At 40.5% G+C, this 16,064-nt stretch overlaps 1 protein-coding gene, 1 long non-coding RNA gene and 1 other non-coding gene across 3 annotated transcripts; 1 reads left to right on the top strand and 2 right to left on the bottom strand.

The window, feature by feature from the left end:
* The first annotated feature begins 3,575 nt into the window (after window positions 1-3,575).
* Window positions 3,576-8,513, top strand: hal (histidine ammonia-lyase). The gene is made up of 20 exons (XM_072435260.1): window positions 3,576-3,862; window positions 3,964-4,024; window positions 4,214-4,241; window positions 4,319-4,393; window positions 4,467-4,539; window positions 4,629-4,695; window positions 4,775-4,812; window positions 4,878-5,003; window positions 5,082-5,221; window positions 5,368-5,415; window positions 5,654-5,801; window positions 5,865-5,960; window positions 6,224-6,282; window positions 6,392-6,472; window positions 6,548-6,613; window positions 6,690-6,855; window positions 7,177-7,311; window positions 7,620-7,728; window positions 7,826-7,895; window positions 8,275-8,513. Exons 1-20 carry the CDS (start codon window positions 3,616-3,618, stop codon window positions 8,404-8,406), a joined length of 1,965 nt encoding a protein of 654 aa, XP_072291361.1. The 5' UTR covers window positions 3,576-3,615; the 3' UTR covers window positions 8,407-8,513.
* Window positions 8,514-8,572: 59 nt separating this feature from the next.
* LOC140349053 (uncharacterized) lies at window positions 8,573-10,702 on the bottom strand. Its single transcript, XR_011924517.1, has 2 exons — window positions 10,636-10,702; window positions 8,573-8,642 (listed from the first exon to the last, which is right to left on the bottom strand). It is a non-coding gene; the product is annotated as an uncharacterized lncRNA (long non-coding RNA).
* Window positions 10,703-11,159: 457 nt separating this feature from the next.
* On the bottom strand, window positions 11,160-11,252 carry trnay-gua (transfer RNA tyrosine (anticodon GUA)). The gene is made up of 2 exons: window positions 11,216-11,252; window positions 11,160-11,195 (listed from the first exon to the last, which is right to left on the bottom strand). It is a non-coding gene; the product is annotated as a tRNA-Tyr (tRNA).
* Window positions 11,253-16,064: the final 4,812 nt, after the last annotated feature.

Here is a 16,064-nt window from a genome sequence, read left to right on the forward strand (position 1 = left end):
CACATACGCCTCATACATACGCCTCACATACGCCTCATACATACGCCTCATACATACGCCTCATATACGCCTCATACATACGCCTCATACATACGCCTCACATACGCCTCATACATACGCCTCATACATACGCCTCATACATACGCCTCATACATACGCCTCACATACGCCTCATACATACGCCTCATACATACGCCTCATACATACGCCTCACATACGCCTCATACATACGCCTCACATACGCCTCATACATACGCCTCATACATACGCCTCATACATACGCCTCATACATACGCCTCATACATACGCCTCATACATACGCCTCATACATACACCTCATACATACGTCTCATACATACGCCTCATACATACGCCTCACATACGCCTCATACATACGCCTCACATACGCCTCATACATACGCCTCACATACGCCTCATACATACGCCTCATACATACGCCTCATACATACGCCTCATACATACGCCTCATACATACGCCTCACATACGCCTCATACATACGCCTCACATACGCCTCATACATACGCCTCACATACGCCTCATACATACGCCTCATACATACGCCTCATACATACGCCTCATACATACGCCTCATACATACGTCTCATACATACGCCTCATACATACGCCTCATACATACGCCTCATACATACGCCTCATACATACGCCTCATACATACGCCTCACATACGCCTCATACATACGTCTCATACATACGCCTCATACATACGCCTCATACATACGCCTCATACATAAGCCTCATACATACGCCTTATACATACGCCTCACATACGCCTCATACATACGCCTCACACATACGCCTCACATACGCCTCATACATACGCCTCACATACGCCTCATACATACGCCTCACATACGCCTCATACATACGCCTCATACATACGCCTCATACATACGCCTCATACATACGCCTCACATACGCCTCATACATACGCCTCATACATACGCCTCATACATACGCCTCATACATACGCCTCATACATACGCCTCATACATACGCCTCACATACGCCTCACATACGCCTCATACATATGCCTCATACATACGCCTCATACATACGCCTCACATACGCCTCATACATACGTCTCATACATACGCCTCATACATACGCCTCACATACGCCTCATACATACGTCTCATACATACGCCTCATACATACGCCTCACATACGCCTCATACATACGCCTCATACATACGCCTCATACATACGTCTCATACATACGCCTCATACATACGCCTCATACATACGCCTCATACATACGCCTCATACATACGCCTCATACATACGCCTCATACATACGCTTCATACATATGCTTCATACATACGCCTCACATACGCCTCATACATACGCCTCATACATACGCCTCACATACGCCTCATACATACGCCTCACATACGCCTCATACATACGCCTCACATACGCCTCATACATACGCCTCATACATACGCCTCATACATACGTCTCATACATACGCCTCATACATACGCCTCATACATACGCCTCATACATACGCCTCACATACGCCTCATACATACGCCTCACATACGCCTCATACATACGCCTCACATACGCCTCATACATACGCCTCATACATACGCCTCATACATACGCCTCATACATACGCCTCATACATACGCCTCATACATACGCCTCACATACGCCTCATACATACGTCTCATACATACGCCTCATACATACGCCTCATACATACGCCTCATACATACGCCTCACATACGCCTCACATACGCCTCATACATACGCCCCATACATACGCCTCACATACGCCTCATACATACGCCTCATACATACGCCTCATACATACGCCTCATACATACGCCTCACATACGCCTCATACATACGCCTCATACATACGCCTCATACATACGCCTCATACATAGGCCTCATACATACGCCTCACATACGCCTCATACATACACCTCATACATACGCCTCATACATACGCCTCATACATACGCCTCACATACGCCTCATACATACGCCTCATACATACGCCTCATACATACGCCTCATACATACGCCTCACATACGCCTCATACATACGCCTCATACATACGCCTCATACATACGCCTCATACATACGCCTCACACATACGCCTCATACATACGCCTCACATACGCCTCATACGCCTCAGCTCCGCGCGCGCTGTCGGCTGCACACGCGCTCGACGCTCGCGCACAGCTCTGCGGCCCTTCACTCACGTCATCGGCCCTCGGGCTACTGCGAGGTGTTCACGTGCTGCTCGTTACATGTTTGTTACATGCTCGTTACATGCTCGTTACATGCTCGTTACTCAGTCAACAATTAGGACTCAGTGTTTCCCTGCAGATGATTTGCTGGCTGTTTATTCTGGCTCTGGTGTAAAGGTTTGGACACCTCTGTCTTTGGTGTTCTATTGTTATGAATAGATATGAAACAACATTTCATTCTCAGTCCACTCTATGAATCACTTAGAGTAAAACAGATTGGGATATGGGTATTTTATATAGAAAATGTTTCAAATCTTTGTGTTCAGCCCATGAAAAATTAGGGCATTCCAGTGTTTGTATTTTTATTATTAGTTTAGTATTTATTATTTTTATATAACTATTTTTATAGTTCAGTGTAGTTGGTGAATTAGAGGCTAGGTGTGGTCTAAATTGAGGGTGGGTGCTGTGAGTGCTGTGGGTGCTGTGGGTGCTGCTGGTCAGTATCTGTTGTAACCACCATTTGCCTCACACATTACACACAGAGTACACATAGTACACACATAGAGTACACACAGTCCACACATAGAGTCGCATAGTTCATTAGGTTATTGATTGTGGTCTGTGGAAGGTTGGTCCACTTCTAAAATCCTTTTTAAAAGGATTTCTCTGGACAGTAAGTCGGATATACGTGCGTAGCCCTGATGTTAAGCCCCTTCAGCCCGTTATTCATTTCAGAGAGTTGCCACAAGGGCGCGCAGCTCCACTCTGTTTTATTTGGGCTCTGTTATGACCTGTTCCTTCTCCTGCAGTTGAAAGTCTACAGATAAGTGACCAGTTCAACAAAAACGTTTGTATTATGGGTGTTTTTAATCAAATAAGGAGAAACCACTTGCAAATCCTGACTTTGTTCCTCATATGGCCCGGGGCAGGGTTATAAGAGGTAGATAACTGAAGCGCCTGACAAAAGTAAAGATGATAAAAGTCATTTTTTTTGACAACCTACGCAGGCCCGGGTGTACAGGAGTTCAAAATAGTGCATTGCAACTAGATTGCAATTAGACTGTGTATCGTATGTTTTAAATGCACCAGACATTGGGCCTGAACCTCCTAAATGTTTGTGTTGCCAAAATAACTTTTTCTGTCAGCCTACAGGTCTCTTCTCACCCTCTCGTCTCCTGGCAGGATTAGGGTCAGCATGAATGACCATGCATGACTTGACTGTATCAGCCCAACCTGTGCAGGTCAGTGGTCCACAGAGGTGTTGCCGCACATCGCTGCGTCTGATTGGTGGAGCATATTTGCGCTCCGGGTTAGTACCTTGGAGAGCGGTGCGCTGCGCTCATTGCTGCTATTGCAAAGACCTGTCATGCCTCGGTTCACGGTTCACGTACGGGACGAGTGGTTGGCCGTTCCGTGCCGGGACACCAAATATACAATCCAGTGGCTCGGCCAAGAGGCCCTCAAACGATACATCAAGAACAAACCCGACAACGGGGGCATCACATCTGTAAAGGACACGCGTTTCGTTGTGCGCCGGTGCCAAGGATCGGGACTTTTGGACGTAGACGACACTATTGACGATGTTCTGGAGGACAATGACTTTGTTGAGCTCGGTAAAAACTGAATATTACAAATCTGTAGTAGCAAGTTCATCAAAGATTTACACAGGCTACAGTGAATGTGTGTTATAAGTTCACATTTTCTCTCGTTTCAGCCATAGAAGGGGACACTATGTCTCCTGACTTTATACCGTATCAGCCTGGAGTGTCCCGCATGTATCCTTCAACATTCAGATTTATTCATGTTTTCTGTCTGACCATAAAAAAAAAATAAAAAAAAATCTAGTCTTCATAATATTATTTATTTTTATTGTAAAATTGGGCTAAATTATATTAATACATTAATTGGATGTGATGACTATTTGCTTTGCTGTGTTTGATCCTTAATCACATGTTCTAAAACAGTACAGCAGCGTACAGGGAGCCTGATGAGGTAATGAGTAATGCAGTTAAATCATGATTAAATCATTACTCACTCAAACCTATTGATTGAATCACTTGTTTTCACAGTTCATTCTTCTTGATGGCAACAGCCTTTCTTCAACTGATCTTGTCAATTTAGGCAGAGGTTTCTACAAGATAAAGGTGAGTCTAATGATAAGCTAAAGAGTTTAACAGTCACAGAAGCTGTGTTAATTGCTGACTTTGCCACTTTTAGTTGACTTCTGCGGCAGAGCACAACGTTGTGCAATCTAGAGAGCTTTTGGACACCATTGTCAAGGAAAACAAAGGTGAATTGGATATAGAATATATCTGAAACAATGTTACTAATTACCACTACGTTACGTCCTGTATAGTGACTCTCTTCTGCTTTTCACAGTTGTCTATGGAATCACCACAGGTTTTGGCAAATTTGCCCGCACTGTCATTCCTGTCAGCAAACTCAAGTAATGATTTTTTTTTTGACCTGGTACCAAAGTAATTTTGTTTTTACACAAGAATTACTGACTATATTTCATTTCACAGAGAGCTGCAGGAAAACCTGGTGCGCTCTCACTCTGCAGGTAAAGCATTATTGTGGCCACAGTCTTCCACTGAGGCTCTTGCTTTAATATTGTGGAATGTTTAGGTGTGGGGAACCCGCTGAGCCCGGAGAGGACCCGCATGTTGTTGGCTCTCAGAATCAATGTCCTGGCCAAAGGGTACAGTGGGATCTCTTTAGAGACTCTACATGCCATGATCCAGGCATTTAATGGTATGATAATGCAGCTTTAAATTGAGCAAAACTAGGCTGCTACAATCACTGACCAGCATTTTTACCTTTATCCTGCAGCATCCTGTCTGTCCTTTGTCCCAGAGAAGGGGACTGTGGGAGCCAGTGGAGACCTGGCCCCTCTCTCTCACCTGGCACTGGGGCTGATGGGAGAGGGAAAGATGTGGTCACCAAAGAGTGGATGGGCCGATGCCAAATATGTACGATACTCTTTTATTAGCTTCAATTCAGTGTTTTGTTTTGCAGGAAGTGTGCCTTCTGTTTTCTGATTCCAGTAGCCAAACAATTTTTGCCTTTGATGACCCATGACCTTTCACATGATTTGACCTCTTTCATCTCTCGATAGGTCTTAGAGGCCCATGGACTCAAGCCAGTATCACTGAAGCCCAAAGAGGTAATGAATGAATGAATGAATGAATGAATGGTATCAATGAGTCTCAACAAAATTCACCAGAGGAAACAAATAGCATTTTTATAGGCGTGCCATTGTTCCGAAACAGGCTCTATCTAAACCAGTACATAGATTAATATTAATCATTTCAAATAAACCATTGTATAATCTTATGGTTATAACCAACTACTCAGTCCCAAATGATAGATTATGATGATAGATGTAATTTACTTCACTCCAGGGTCTTGCTCTGATCAATGGGACACAGATGATCACCTCTCTGGGCGCGGAGGCAGTGGAGCGAGCCCAGGCCATTGCCCAGCAAGCAGACATCGTCGCTGCTCTCACTCTGGAGGTGCTCAAAGGCACAACCAAGGCTTTTGACAGCGGTAAGATTAAGAAAGGAAAACATGAAAATCAAAGCAATGTTAATGTTTGGTCCGTTTTTGTAGACATCCATGCACTGAGGCCTCATCCTGGACAGACTGAAGTGGCCAAGCGTTTCCGAGCTCTTCTTGACTCCGATCACCATCCATCTGAGATTGCAGGTTATTCATCAAAATTACTTAAAATTGCGTGTGTTTTAAAATGAGTTTTGATGTTGGAGAAAGAGATATGGTGGGGAGTTTGTAGATGACAAGCTGTAAGGAAGCATAGGGATTGGGATGTAGCGTAGGAGGAGGTTTGGTTATGAAAATGCGTTAAAGTTAAGCCTCTTTAGAAGAAGAAGCCTGTGAAAAAAGACACATTAGATACAGTTTGCATCTTACGATACATCATTTTGTGGCTACAGTACATTTTGTCTTTTCAGAAAGCCATCGTTTCTGTGACCGAGTGCAGGATGCCTACACCATGCGATGCTGTCCTCAGGTAACCGCGAGTCAACTGTGACCAAATGCCAGATCATAAAATGTTCCACAAACAATATGCATTTAAAAGTGTGTATATTTCAATGTCCCGATGTGTGCTACTGCAACAGGTTCACGGAGTTGTCAATGACACAATTAATTTTGCCAAAAACATCATCAATACAGAAATCAACAGTGCCACAGACAACCCTGTATCCTTTTAATTCTATTTCAGTTGTTCTGTATTCTGCATTGCTTTAAGTGGTTGTACTTAACAGCTGTATTAGATGGTGTTTGCAGAAAGAGGTGAGACCATTTCAGGTGGTAACTTCCACGGAGAATACCCAGCTAAGGTGGTGTATATACTCACTCATTCACCTATTTGTTTAAGAGTGTATTATAAATAACCATAGCTGTTTTGCCCATAAGGCACTGGACTTTTTGGCCATTGCAGTGCATGAACTTGCCTCCATCAGTGAACGGAGGACCGAAAGGCTGTGTAACCCGTCTCTGAGTGAGCTGCCGGCATTCCTCGTGAACGAAGGAGGACTCAACTCTGGGTTTATGATCGCTCACTGCACCGCTGCGGCATTAGGTCAGCATATATACACACTTCTATTGTTTACAACAGGGTTCTCAAAAACCTTGTGTCAAAACTAGAATAAAAATCATACAAATAGGGCAAAATTTGACCTTGCCTGAATAGTTTTAGAATGGTTTTGAAGTATATACTATACTATCTTATATGTAATATTACACTATATATACTATACTTTACTATAGTATAAGTATAAGAACTAATGGTAATAATTTAGAAACTTCTTGTCTCGTGTTGAAGTTTGAAATGTTAGTATTATGACAACCCTTAACTATAATAAATCACAATTTACGTTATTTTTTGTCCTTCCTTGTTCAGTTTCAGAAAATAAAGTTTTGTGTCATCCCTCGTCTGTGGACTCCTTATCGACCAGCGCTGCCACAGAAGACCATGTGTCAATGGGAGGATGGGCTGCGAGAAAGGCTCTCAGGGTCATTGAACATGTTGAACAAGGTATTTAAAATATAGGTTAAAACTATGAAAAATAGATGGGTACAATTGCAAAATCCTTACAGATATACTGTACACTGTGTAAACTATAATCAGATATATGCTGTGACTTACTGTTTAATTATACTCAATAATAGTACTTGTGTGTTTGGAATTATGAAGCAATTTAATGTCAAGTTTAGTTGTGGGTTGAATCCTGGATATTCTACTTGTTTAGGGGCATTTAGACTGTCAGTCCATGATCTAGGCCACCCATTGAAGATGGGTAACGTATATGTATGTTATCATGTGCTGATGTTCTGTTTGCCCAGTGCTTGCTATAGAGCTGCTGGCGGCCTGTCAGGGCATCGAGTTCCTGAGGCCGCTGCGTACCACAACTCCACTGGAGAAGGTCTATGAACTTGTGCGCAGTGTTGTCAAGTAAGTCAAACATATATGGCCAAGGTTCACATTTCTCTTTGAAATTAAGTACAAATGGGTTAATGTTTATCCACCGCTGTCTCTTTGTTCCAAACAGGCCTTGGATTAAAGACAGATTCATGTCTCCAGATATTGAGGCAGTGCACAGAATGCTGATTGACCAAAAGGCAAGTGCTGCGACAGGAGTAACAAACTCTGTCGATAAATGCTCTATAAAACAAATCAAATGGTTTGTGAATGAAATTGTCAATTTGATAGTCAAATATTATTTTATTTCAGATTGGATACAAAATATCTCAGCATTGGCAACAGAAATGTGGTTTTATTATAAGAGTAGCTTTTGACAGCTTATTCGGCTCAACAATTACAATTACTGACATACTGATATACATAAAGGGAGCATTTTAGAAAAGCAGAGTATATAACATTAAATAGTCATGTATCAAGAAATCTTCTCATTTATGTTCAGCTAGGTGATAATTGTAATAACATCGCCTCATACTCGTTTCCCTTTTGTTTAATTCTTGCATGTTTGATTACTTTCAGGTATGGCAGGTGGCTAAACCGTACATCGACAAGTATGAGTCGGAGTACATCCCTGAGTCTCGTCCTGTCAGCCCCACTGCCTTCTCTCTGGAGTCTCCATCATCTCCTAGAAAACGTATTCGTCTTGAGTGAACAATTACTTATTACTTACTTATCAAATACTATTCAGAAACTCTTTGGTACAACTGAAATGCATAAATAAACATGAAAAACAAGGGCTACATGCAATCAATGTCACAGTTACAGATCTATAATATAATACACGTTTTAAGTATTGCCTATAACATGTACTATTTCAATTAATATTTACCTGAACTTTGACACTGTTTAAATGTCTGATTACACGTGTATTGATGTCTTAAGACTACCTCAGTAAATAGTAGAAAAAGCTTCAGTTGTAGTCATCTGGACTCAGTTTGAAAAAAATAGACGTTTCGACTCTCATCCAAGAGTCATTGTCAATAACAGAATTTAGGTCGAGAACTCCGATATTAATACTGTTCTGTGGTAAGACCCGCACATTGGGAGGAGCCTTCCTGAAGTAGAAAGAGTTGTTTGTTTCAACAGAAACTCCCCCTTGTATCTACCGAGCTAGCCTATTCAGAATCTTAATGGGCTATTAGAATCCTCTTTGTCTTTGTGAGACCCTGGCTCAACCACCCTGAGTACCTGATTAGCATCTGAATGTCCTCTACCTTTCCATGGGTTCAGAATCCCATTATAAATAACAGGAAGATGAAACCTAAGTCCTCCATTTCTGTTTAAAGAAGGTCTTTCTTTTTTAACAAAAATAGCTTCCTTGACTCCTCTTTCAAACCATCTTTTCTCCCTGCTTAAAACCTTCACCTCACCGTCTTCAAACGAGTGATTAGAGGCTTCAAGATGGAGATGCACGGCACTCTGAGGTCCTGAACTTGTATTTCTTCTGTGCTGATAGAGCCTCTTGTGTAGAGGCTGTTTAGTCTCACCTATGTAACGTTCTTTACAACTTTCTTCACTGCATTGGATCGAATAAACTACATTGCTCTGTTTTTGAGTCGGCAACTTGTCCTTTGGGTGAACCAGTTTTTGTCTTAAAGTGTTTCCTGGTTTAAAATAAACCGGGACTTCGTGTTGTCTAAAAATTCTCTGCAATTTTTCCGACAGGCCAGACACATAAGGGATAGAAACACCCTTCCTTCTCTGTTCAGTTTCCCTTTTGTCCTGCTTCTTGGTTCTCTTCACTCTGTTGAGAGCCCAAGCGGGGTAACCACAGGCTGAGAGGGCATTTCGGACATGTTTTTCCTCTTTCTTCTTGCCCTCTGAGCTGGTGGGCACACCTTGAGCTCTGTGTTGTAAGGTTCTGATCACCCCCAGCTTGTGCTGTAGTGGGTGGTTGGAACCAAAGAGCAGATACTGGTCCGTGTGTGTAGGTTTCCTATATACTTCTATTTGGAGTTTCCCGTCCTCTCCTCTGATCGTGGAACAATCAAGAAAGGCCAAGCGATTCTCCTTAGCGTCTTCTCTTGTAAACCTGATATGTGGGTCCACCGCATTGATGTGATCAGAGAAGGTTTCCAGCTCTTGTTTCTTGATTGTTACAAAAGTATCATCGACATAGCGGAGCCACAGTTTTGGAGCTATGCCTGAGAATGAGGACAAGTTGCCGACTCAAAAACAGAGCAATGTAGTTTATTCGATCCAATGCAGTGAAGAAAGCTGTAAAGAACGTTACATAGGTGAGACGAAACAGCCTCTACACAAGAGGCTTTATCAGCACAGAAGAAATACTAGTTCAGGATCACAGAGTGCCGTGCATCTCCATCTTGAAGCCTCTAATCACTCGTTTGAAGACGGTGAGGTGAAGGTTTTAAGCAGGGAGAAAAGATGGTTTGAAAGAGGAGTCAAGGAAGCTATTTTTGTTAAAAAAGAAAGACCTTCTTTAAACAGAAATGGAGGGCTTAGGTTTCATCTTCCTGTTATTTATAATGGGTTACTGAACCCCTGGAAAGGTAGAGGACCAGGACCAGGACATTCAGATGCTAATCAGGTACTCAGGGTGGTCGAGCCAGGGTCTCACAAAGACAAAGAAGTTTCTAATAGCCCATTAAGATTCTGAATAGGCTAGCTCGGTAGATACAAGGGGGAGTTTCTGTTGAAACAAACAACTCTTTCTACTTCAGGAAGGCTCCTCCCAATGGGCGGGTCTTACCACAGAACAGTATTAATATCGGAGTTCTCGACCTAAATTCTGTTATTGACAATGACTCTTGGATGAGAGTCGAAACGTCTAATTTTTTCAAACTGAGTCCAGATGACTACAACTGAAGCTTTTTCTACTATGAAACACGCCTGGACGAATGAGGGATTACACCGACATACCTCAGTAAATGTTTATAATAAATGAATGATCAACAGTATGGCAAAAAATAAATAAATAAATAAAATGCATGTGCTATGTGTATAACAGAAGTTGATAAAATAGAACAAAAGGTTTTATTACCACTATTATCTGCCTTAGAGACGTATTGATCCAAATCATCAACTTACATTAATGGCAGATATGCTCTCATTTCCAGGAATACAGTATGTTTTCCTCACAATAGCTCCACAAAATACATTTATTTTCATCACATTTTATATTGCGCCTCTTTCATGTGCTTAGTAGTGAACTATAACATAAGTAGATCATTACTTTACATATTAAAACTCAATGAAACAGGTCCACTATATTATAATCGTTGACCTATAGCACAAAACTGCGTAACTGTTAAGCCCCGCCTCCTCTTCACAGTGACGTTTCACCGTAAAAAACACACGTCATTTACATGTTTTTCTTTTTTAAATGGGACTATGTGACATTTTTGAACCATTTTATGTATCAGTCGTAAAACAAAACAATTGTCTCCTTCGAGCCGGATTCGAACCAGCGACCTAAGGATGTCAGCGCAAAGCATTGAATCTACAGTCCTCCGCTCTACCAACTGAGCTATCGAAGGGACGCTGCTTATCACGGTCATTGTAGTGTTTAAAAAGACACTTAAACGTTCTATTTTACTACAAAGCGACACGATTCTAATCAGCTGCGATACTTCCGTCCATATGTTGTTTTCATAATCTGTCGGATTGTTTGACCCAGACATAGAGAGCTGTCTTTAAAAATCTACACATTCAGGTGATATTTCCCTTTGATAAGTCAAAATAAGTAGTTGTTTATTTACTTACAGACAAAAACAAAAAGCTTCGTTTGGGGTGCTCGTGTTTTGTCGTGGTTTTACAAGTGCGTATCAAGCACGCTTTTCCACGTTTTAAATAAAGTATTCTGGAGACAATACCGCCAGTAACCACAAGATGGCACTGTTCTCCCATTTGGCTCTTATTTAGAGACGTTGTTACCATTTGTCTATTTAACACATATATTTTAAATATGGCTTTAAGATGACATCATTTTGTTTTATTATATGCTGTATGTCAGGGAGTGTGAGCTGTTAACCACTTCTATCATCGCCATGGAGACATTCAAAAACACTACATGGCAGTGACGCAGTAGACATTCTTCTCATAGTGAAGACTCAAACCCACACACATCTTTGACCAAGATCAGCATCATATATCTGTGCCAAAAATGGACATCCAGAGAATGTTACTTAAAATAATCCTTAAAACTTCTGCTGCAACAGGTCAGGGGGATTAAGTATTAAGACTAAACAATTGGTTCCATTGCTTGAGTAAAAGTATAGATACACCTGGTCAAGTATGTCACCAATACAAGTAAAAGTAGCTTAGTCAAATCATTACTTAAGTTGAAGTACTGCAGTATTCACTGTAAATATTACTTTAAATGTCATATTTTTATTTTATTATTATTAGTTTTTTAATTGCTTCAGAACAGCTTCAGAATATTAAAATACTGGGGGTTACTTTTAAAGACAATGTAAATTGTATTTTGGGCTCATCCTGTTCTGTAAAACTAGTATAAATGTTGTAAAAGATTAGAAAGACATATTTGGTTATATTAGCATATATTTATAAAAAAAAGCAAGAATAAGCCAAACACAGGCTTTTTAGAACACAGGTAACACCCTTTAAAATAGTTTCAAATCAAGTTTCAACAAATGGAGTCTCTGTCTGGAGTGAGCGTCACCCGTCTTTAAATGACACAAAATATGTGGAAAACTCCTCCAACAAAGTATTGTGTACTTGATGCTATTTTAGAAGTTGAGTTACAGTAATAAGTAGAAAATGATTCGGTTGTAGTCACATGGAAACTGTTTTTAGAAAAACAAGAGTCATTCTCAATCTGTGGATTGAGTCTGAGAACTCATATATTTATCCTACTCAGAGTAAACCCTGCCCACTGGGCGGGACCTCCTGATAATAGTCCTGTTTGTTTATTTGTTAGTATTGTTTTTTAGTTTTACCTTAAACTAATCTTCTTTGTTACCCCAATAGCCCTGTAATGTGTCCTAGAAATCCTATTGTTGGCTGCAGCTCCCTCATTAATGACTTTAATCAGGAGGTTCTGCCCAGTGGGCGGGGCTTACTCACAGTTCTCAGACTAGATTCACAGATTGAGAATGATTCTTGGATGAGTCGAAAAAATTTTCTGAAAACAGTGTCCAGAGGACAGCAAGTAAATATATTTCTACATAACATTTAGTAAAATAAAAGCATAGAGAATGTTTCCGAAGTACAAACATAAAAGTACAGTACTTAAGTGAAAATGTTTGGTATCTGCACTATAAGTATATGTTCTTAAATTGTTTTGATTTTACTTTTCTACATCAGGGAGCAGGTTGCTGAATTTTCTATTCCACTATATTTTTTAACTGGACTGAAAAGTATAGTGCCTTTAAAGTACTTTCCAAACAAACTTTTACTGAAGTAGATTTGTTTAGATGTGCTACTAATTTTAACTGAGTATTTGTTTAACTCTGTAGCTGTATTTTTCTGACTAACAAAAGGGAGAACTTCTTCCACCTCTGGTATTAACTTTCTACTTCCATGAAATCATGCGGATACTTCCAGAAAGTTACATGATGTCACTTTTACTAAACGTATTTAGTGACTGACCACCTCTGGCTATAACACATTAACTACATAGTTTGTAGATGCGCTCATCGTGCTATTCACAGCTTAGAGATTGCAATGATATGAGCTACATCAGTTACATATTTCCAACACAGGTGCAGATTTTTAGATAAAACTCTGTGACGTTTTGTTATGGCTATAATCGCTGGGAGACAGACAGCGGTGATAAACTAAAGGCAGTGAAAGCAGAGTCCGTGGGTGTGTGCGAGGACCCTGAAGGTGTGTTTTGCTCTGATCGTGTCTGGACTTCGTGTTTGACTTGAACAGCAGACAGATCACGGAGGTTTGGATGGTTCAGTGAGCTGGACGTGCTACAGGAGATGGCCCCATGACAGCCACATCCTTTAACAGTCTGGAAATACACAAAGGCAGCAGCGGTAGAAATATTTAGTGGTGTCGTCCCTCCTGTGCTATTAAATTGCACTAAGGAGCTAGATAGGGATGTTACACTGTAAATTGTAGCATCTCACATTGATACCGGATTGAAATCTCACATTTAAATATTGTTTACTACATGCAATATCATGTAGCTGTACTTATACCCAAGTTTAAAGAAGACATTGTGCTTTTTGCGGAATAAATTATAACAGACAAAGACCATGATTACATGTTGTTCATTGTAAACAGCAAGAATGATCTAAAACAACTTATCAAAAGAAATGACCATTGACCATGACTCCTTTTCACAGTAAGCAGCAGATTTTCATTTATTTACGGAGCGAAAACAGAAAGTCTCAAGTGCAGGATGATGTAGGAATCAAGTAAGATAATTATCACATGGACACAACTTCCTGATAGTTGTTTTTGCCTCTCTCATTTAGTGGTTTGCTAAAATAGACAATAGACATAGATAAACACAACAACAGTATCTTATATTTTCCTTACAATATCACAGCAAAATGTCCCGCTAGAAGGATGCTGGAGTTTCGCCTTGAGGAAGACCGAAGAGCAGCATTATAGCGGTAGTACATGACGTTAGCTTGTGAAGAAGAGTTAATAGAGTGGTGAACAAAAGTTAGAGCTATTATTTAGTTATTTATGGTATTTTTGCTAATTCCCCACAAAGGAGGAAATGGAAAAAATAACTCTAACCAGTGATGATAAACTCTTGAGGATAAATGGTGTTTCCATATGGAGTTTTCTGATCAATTGTGCAAAATGATGACTAAGGATTATATTTGCTGCTTAAAGAAATATATAAACTCCAAACATTATCCAAAAATATGCTTTGAAAAACGATGACACTGTGAGTTCTGCGTTACCTGCCTAGGGACAGCATTTTCGCTATAATCATATAAGTCATATTTACACTGTAACTGTGACGGGTGTTTGTATTTTAATATGCACTGTCCCTGTCAAATAAACAAATAGACAAAAATAAAACACTTCAAACAGTTTACAAAGAACTGTTACTAAATGGGACCTATATGTCTGGCTTTCATCCACTGCTTGTAATATGCCACAGACTGGTGAAGATTAAACATCCTTCCTGCAGCATTTTCCATGGTTTCTCACGGGATTTGAGGATAGAGAAACATTTGAGCAATGTACAAAGACACAAGCTCAAGGTGCATCACCGTTGACCCCGTCGGACCACCTGGAGACAACCAAAATAACCCATTACAAATGTGAAAGCTCACAGACGTGAACCCGCTCCCCTTTAACGGCACAGGCCATCAGCGTCACAGTATTTCAGGAATGTCCCGAACTGTCAAGGCCTAAGGGAGACATCACGCTGACTGGTCGTCCTCCATTTTATCCATACAAGTCTCACCCGTGATTCATGCAACATCGACTGTGAGAAACCACTCAACGGAACATTTTAGAGGAAAATACTGTGTGTCTAATTCAGTAAGTTTGCATTCTACAACACCATAGCAGCACATAAAATATACAAAATGGGCTAGGCAAGGCAAGTTTATTTGTAGAGCACATTTTATACACAAGGCAATTCAAAGTGCTTCACAGCAGGAAAAATGCATTAGAATCACAAAGAAATTACAGAAACAGAAATACAATAAGATTAACTAATTAAAAACAATTTAAGTCATAAAAGAGAAGAGTGCAAAGAAAAATCCTTTCAGTCATATGCACAGCTAAACAAAACAGTTTTGGCTACAACTAACTGTTATTCTATCGCTTAATCAATTAATTGTATAGATTGTTAAAGGCCTTTAACTGAGATTTTAACTGAATCTGACCCGATAAAGATAGTTATTTCAGAAAAAAACTAAATGTACAAAAAAGTAAACAGTACTGTAAAACCTATGCATGCTTTTTGTAGTTGTTTTTAATAATGGCATAGACCTGATTTTGCCCTTGTTTAGTCGTTTATTTGGAAAGATGGATGTATTTCTCTCCTTGCTGTCTATCCTCCATCTATCCCATGAAAGTTTGACAGGGTTTATGGTGTCAAATAGCCACAATAAATCTTACATTTACAACAGACAGTATCTCACAGACGGAGAGGTTTCTGAATCTTGAAAATGTCTCTTTGGACTCAGGACGGATGAGGTTACCAGTGAAGTATTAAAGTGTATTATCGGGGTCAGGAGTGCCATGGCCCTGAGGTGTGGGGCTGCTGAGGGTCAGAGGGTCTGAGGAGCTGGTAAAAGTTGACGAGACTCAGTGAAAGTTTAGTCACTTACCTGGGAGTGTTGTGTGGTGTAAATCGATAAAGATTTGAGAGAACGATTGATTTATAGTCATCAGTATTGTCA

Source organism: Eucyclogobius newberryi, unplaced genomic scaffold, assembly GCF_026437365.1.
Source record: "Eucyclogobius newberryi isolate DKJ021-1_F unplaced genomic scaffold, fEucNew1.0.hap1 SCAF_7, whole genome shotgun sequence".
NCBI lineage: Eukaryota > Metazoa > Chordata > Actinopteri > Gobiiformes > Gobiidae > Eucyclogobius > Eucyclogobius newberryi.

Coding starts and splice junctions, on each gene's coding strand:
- hal (XM_072435260.1), top strand. CDS start 3,616: ATGCCTCGGTTCACGGTTCACGTACGGGACGAGTGGTTGGCCGTTCCG. Junction 5,222..5,367: donor GATGGGCCGATGCCAAATAT/GTACGATACTCT, acceptor ATCTCTCGATAG/GTCTTAGAGGCCCATGGACT. Junction 7,896..8,274: donor GAATGCTGATTGACCAAAAG/GCAAGTGCTGCG, acceptor GATTACTTTCAG/GTATGGCAGGTGGCTAAACC.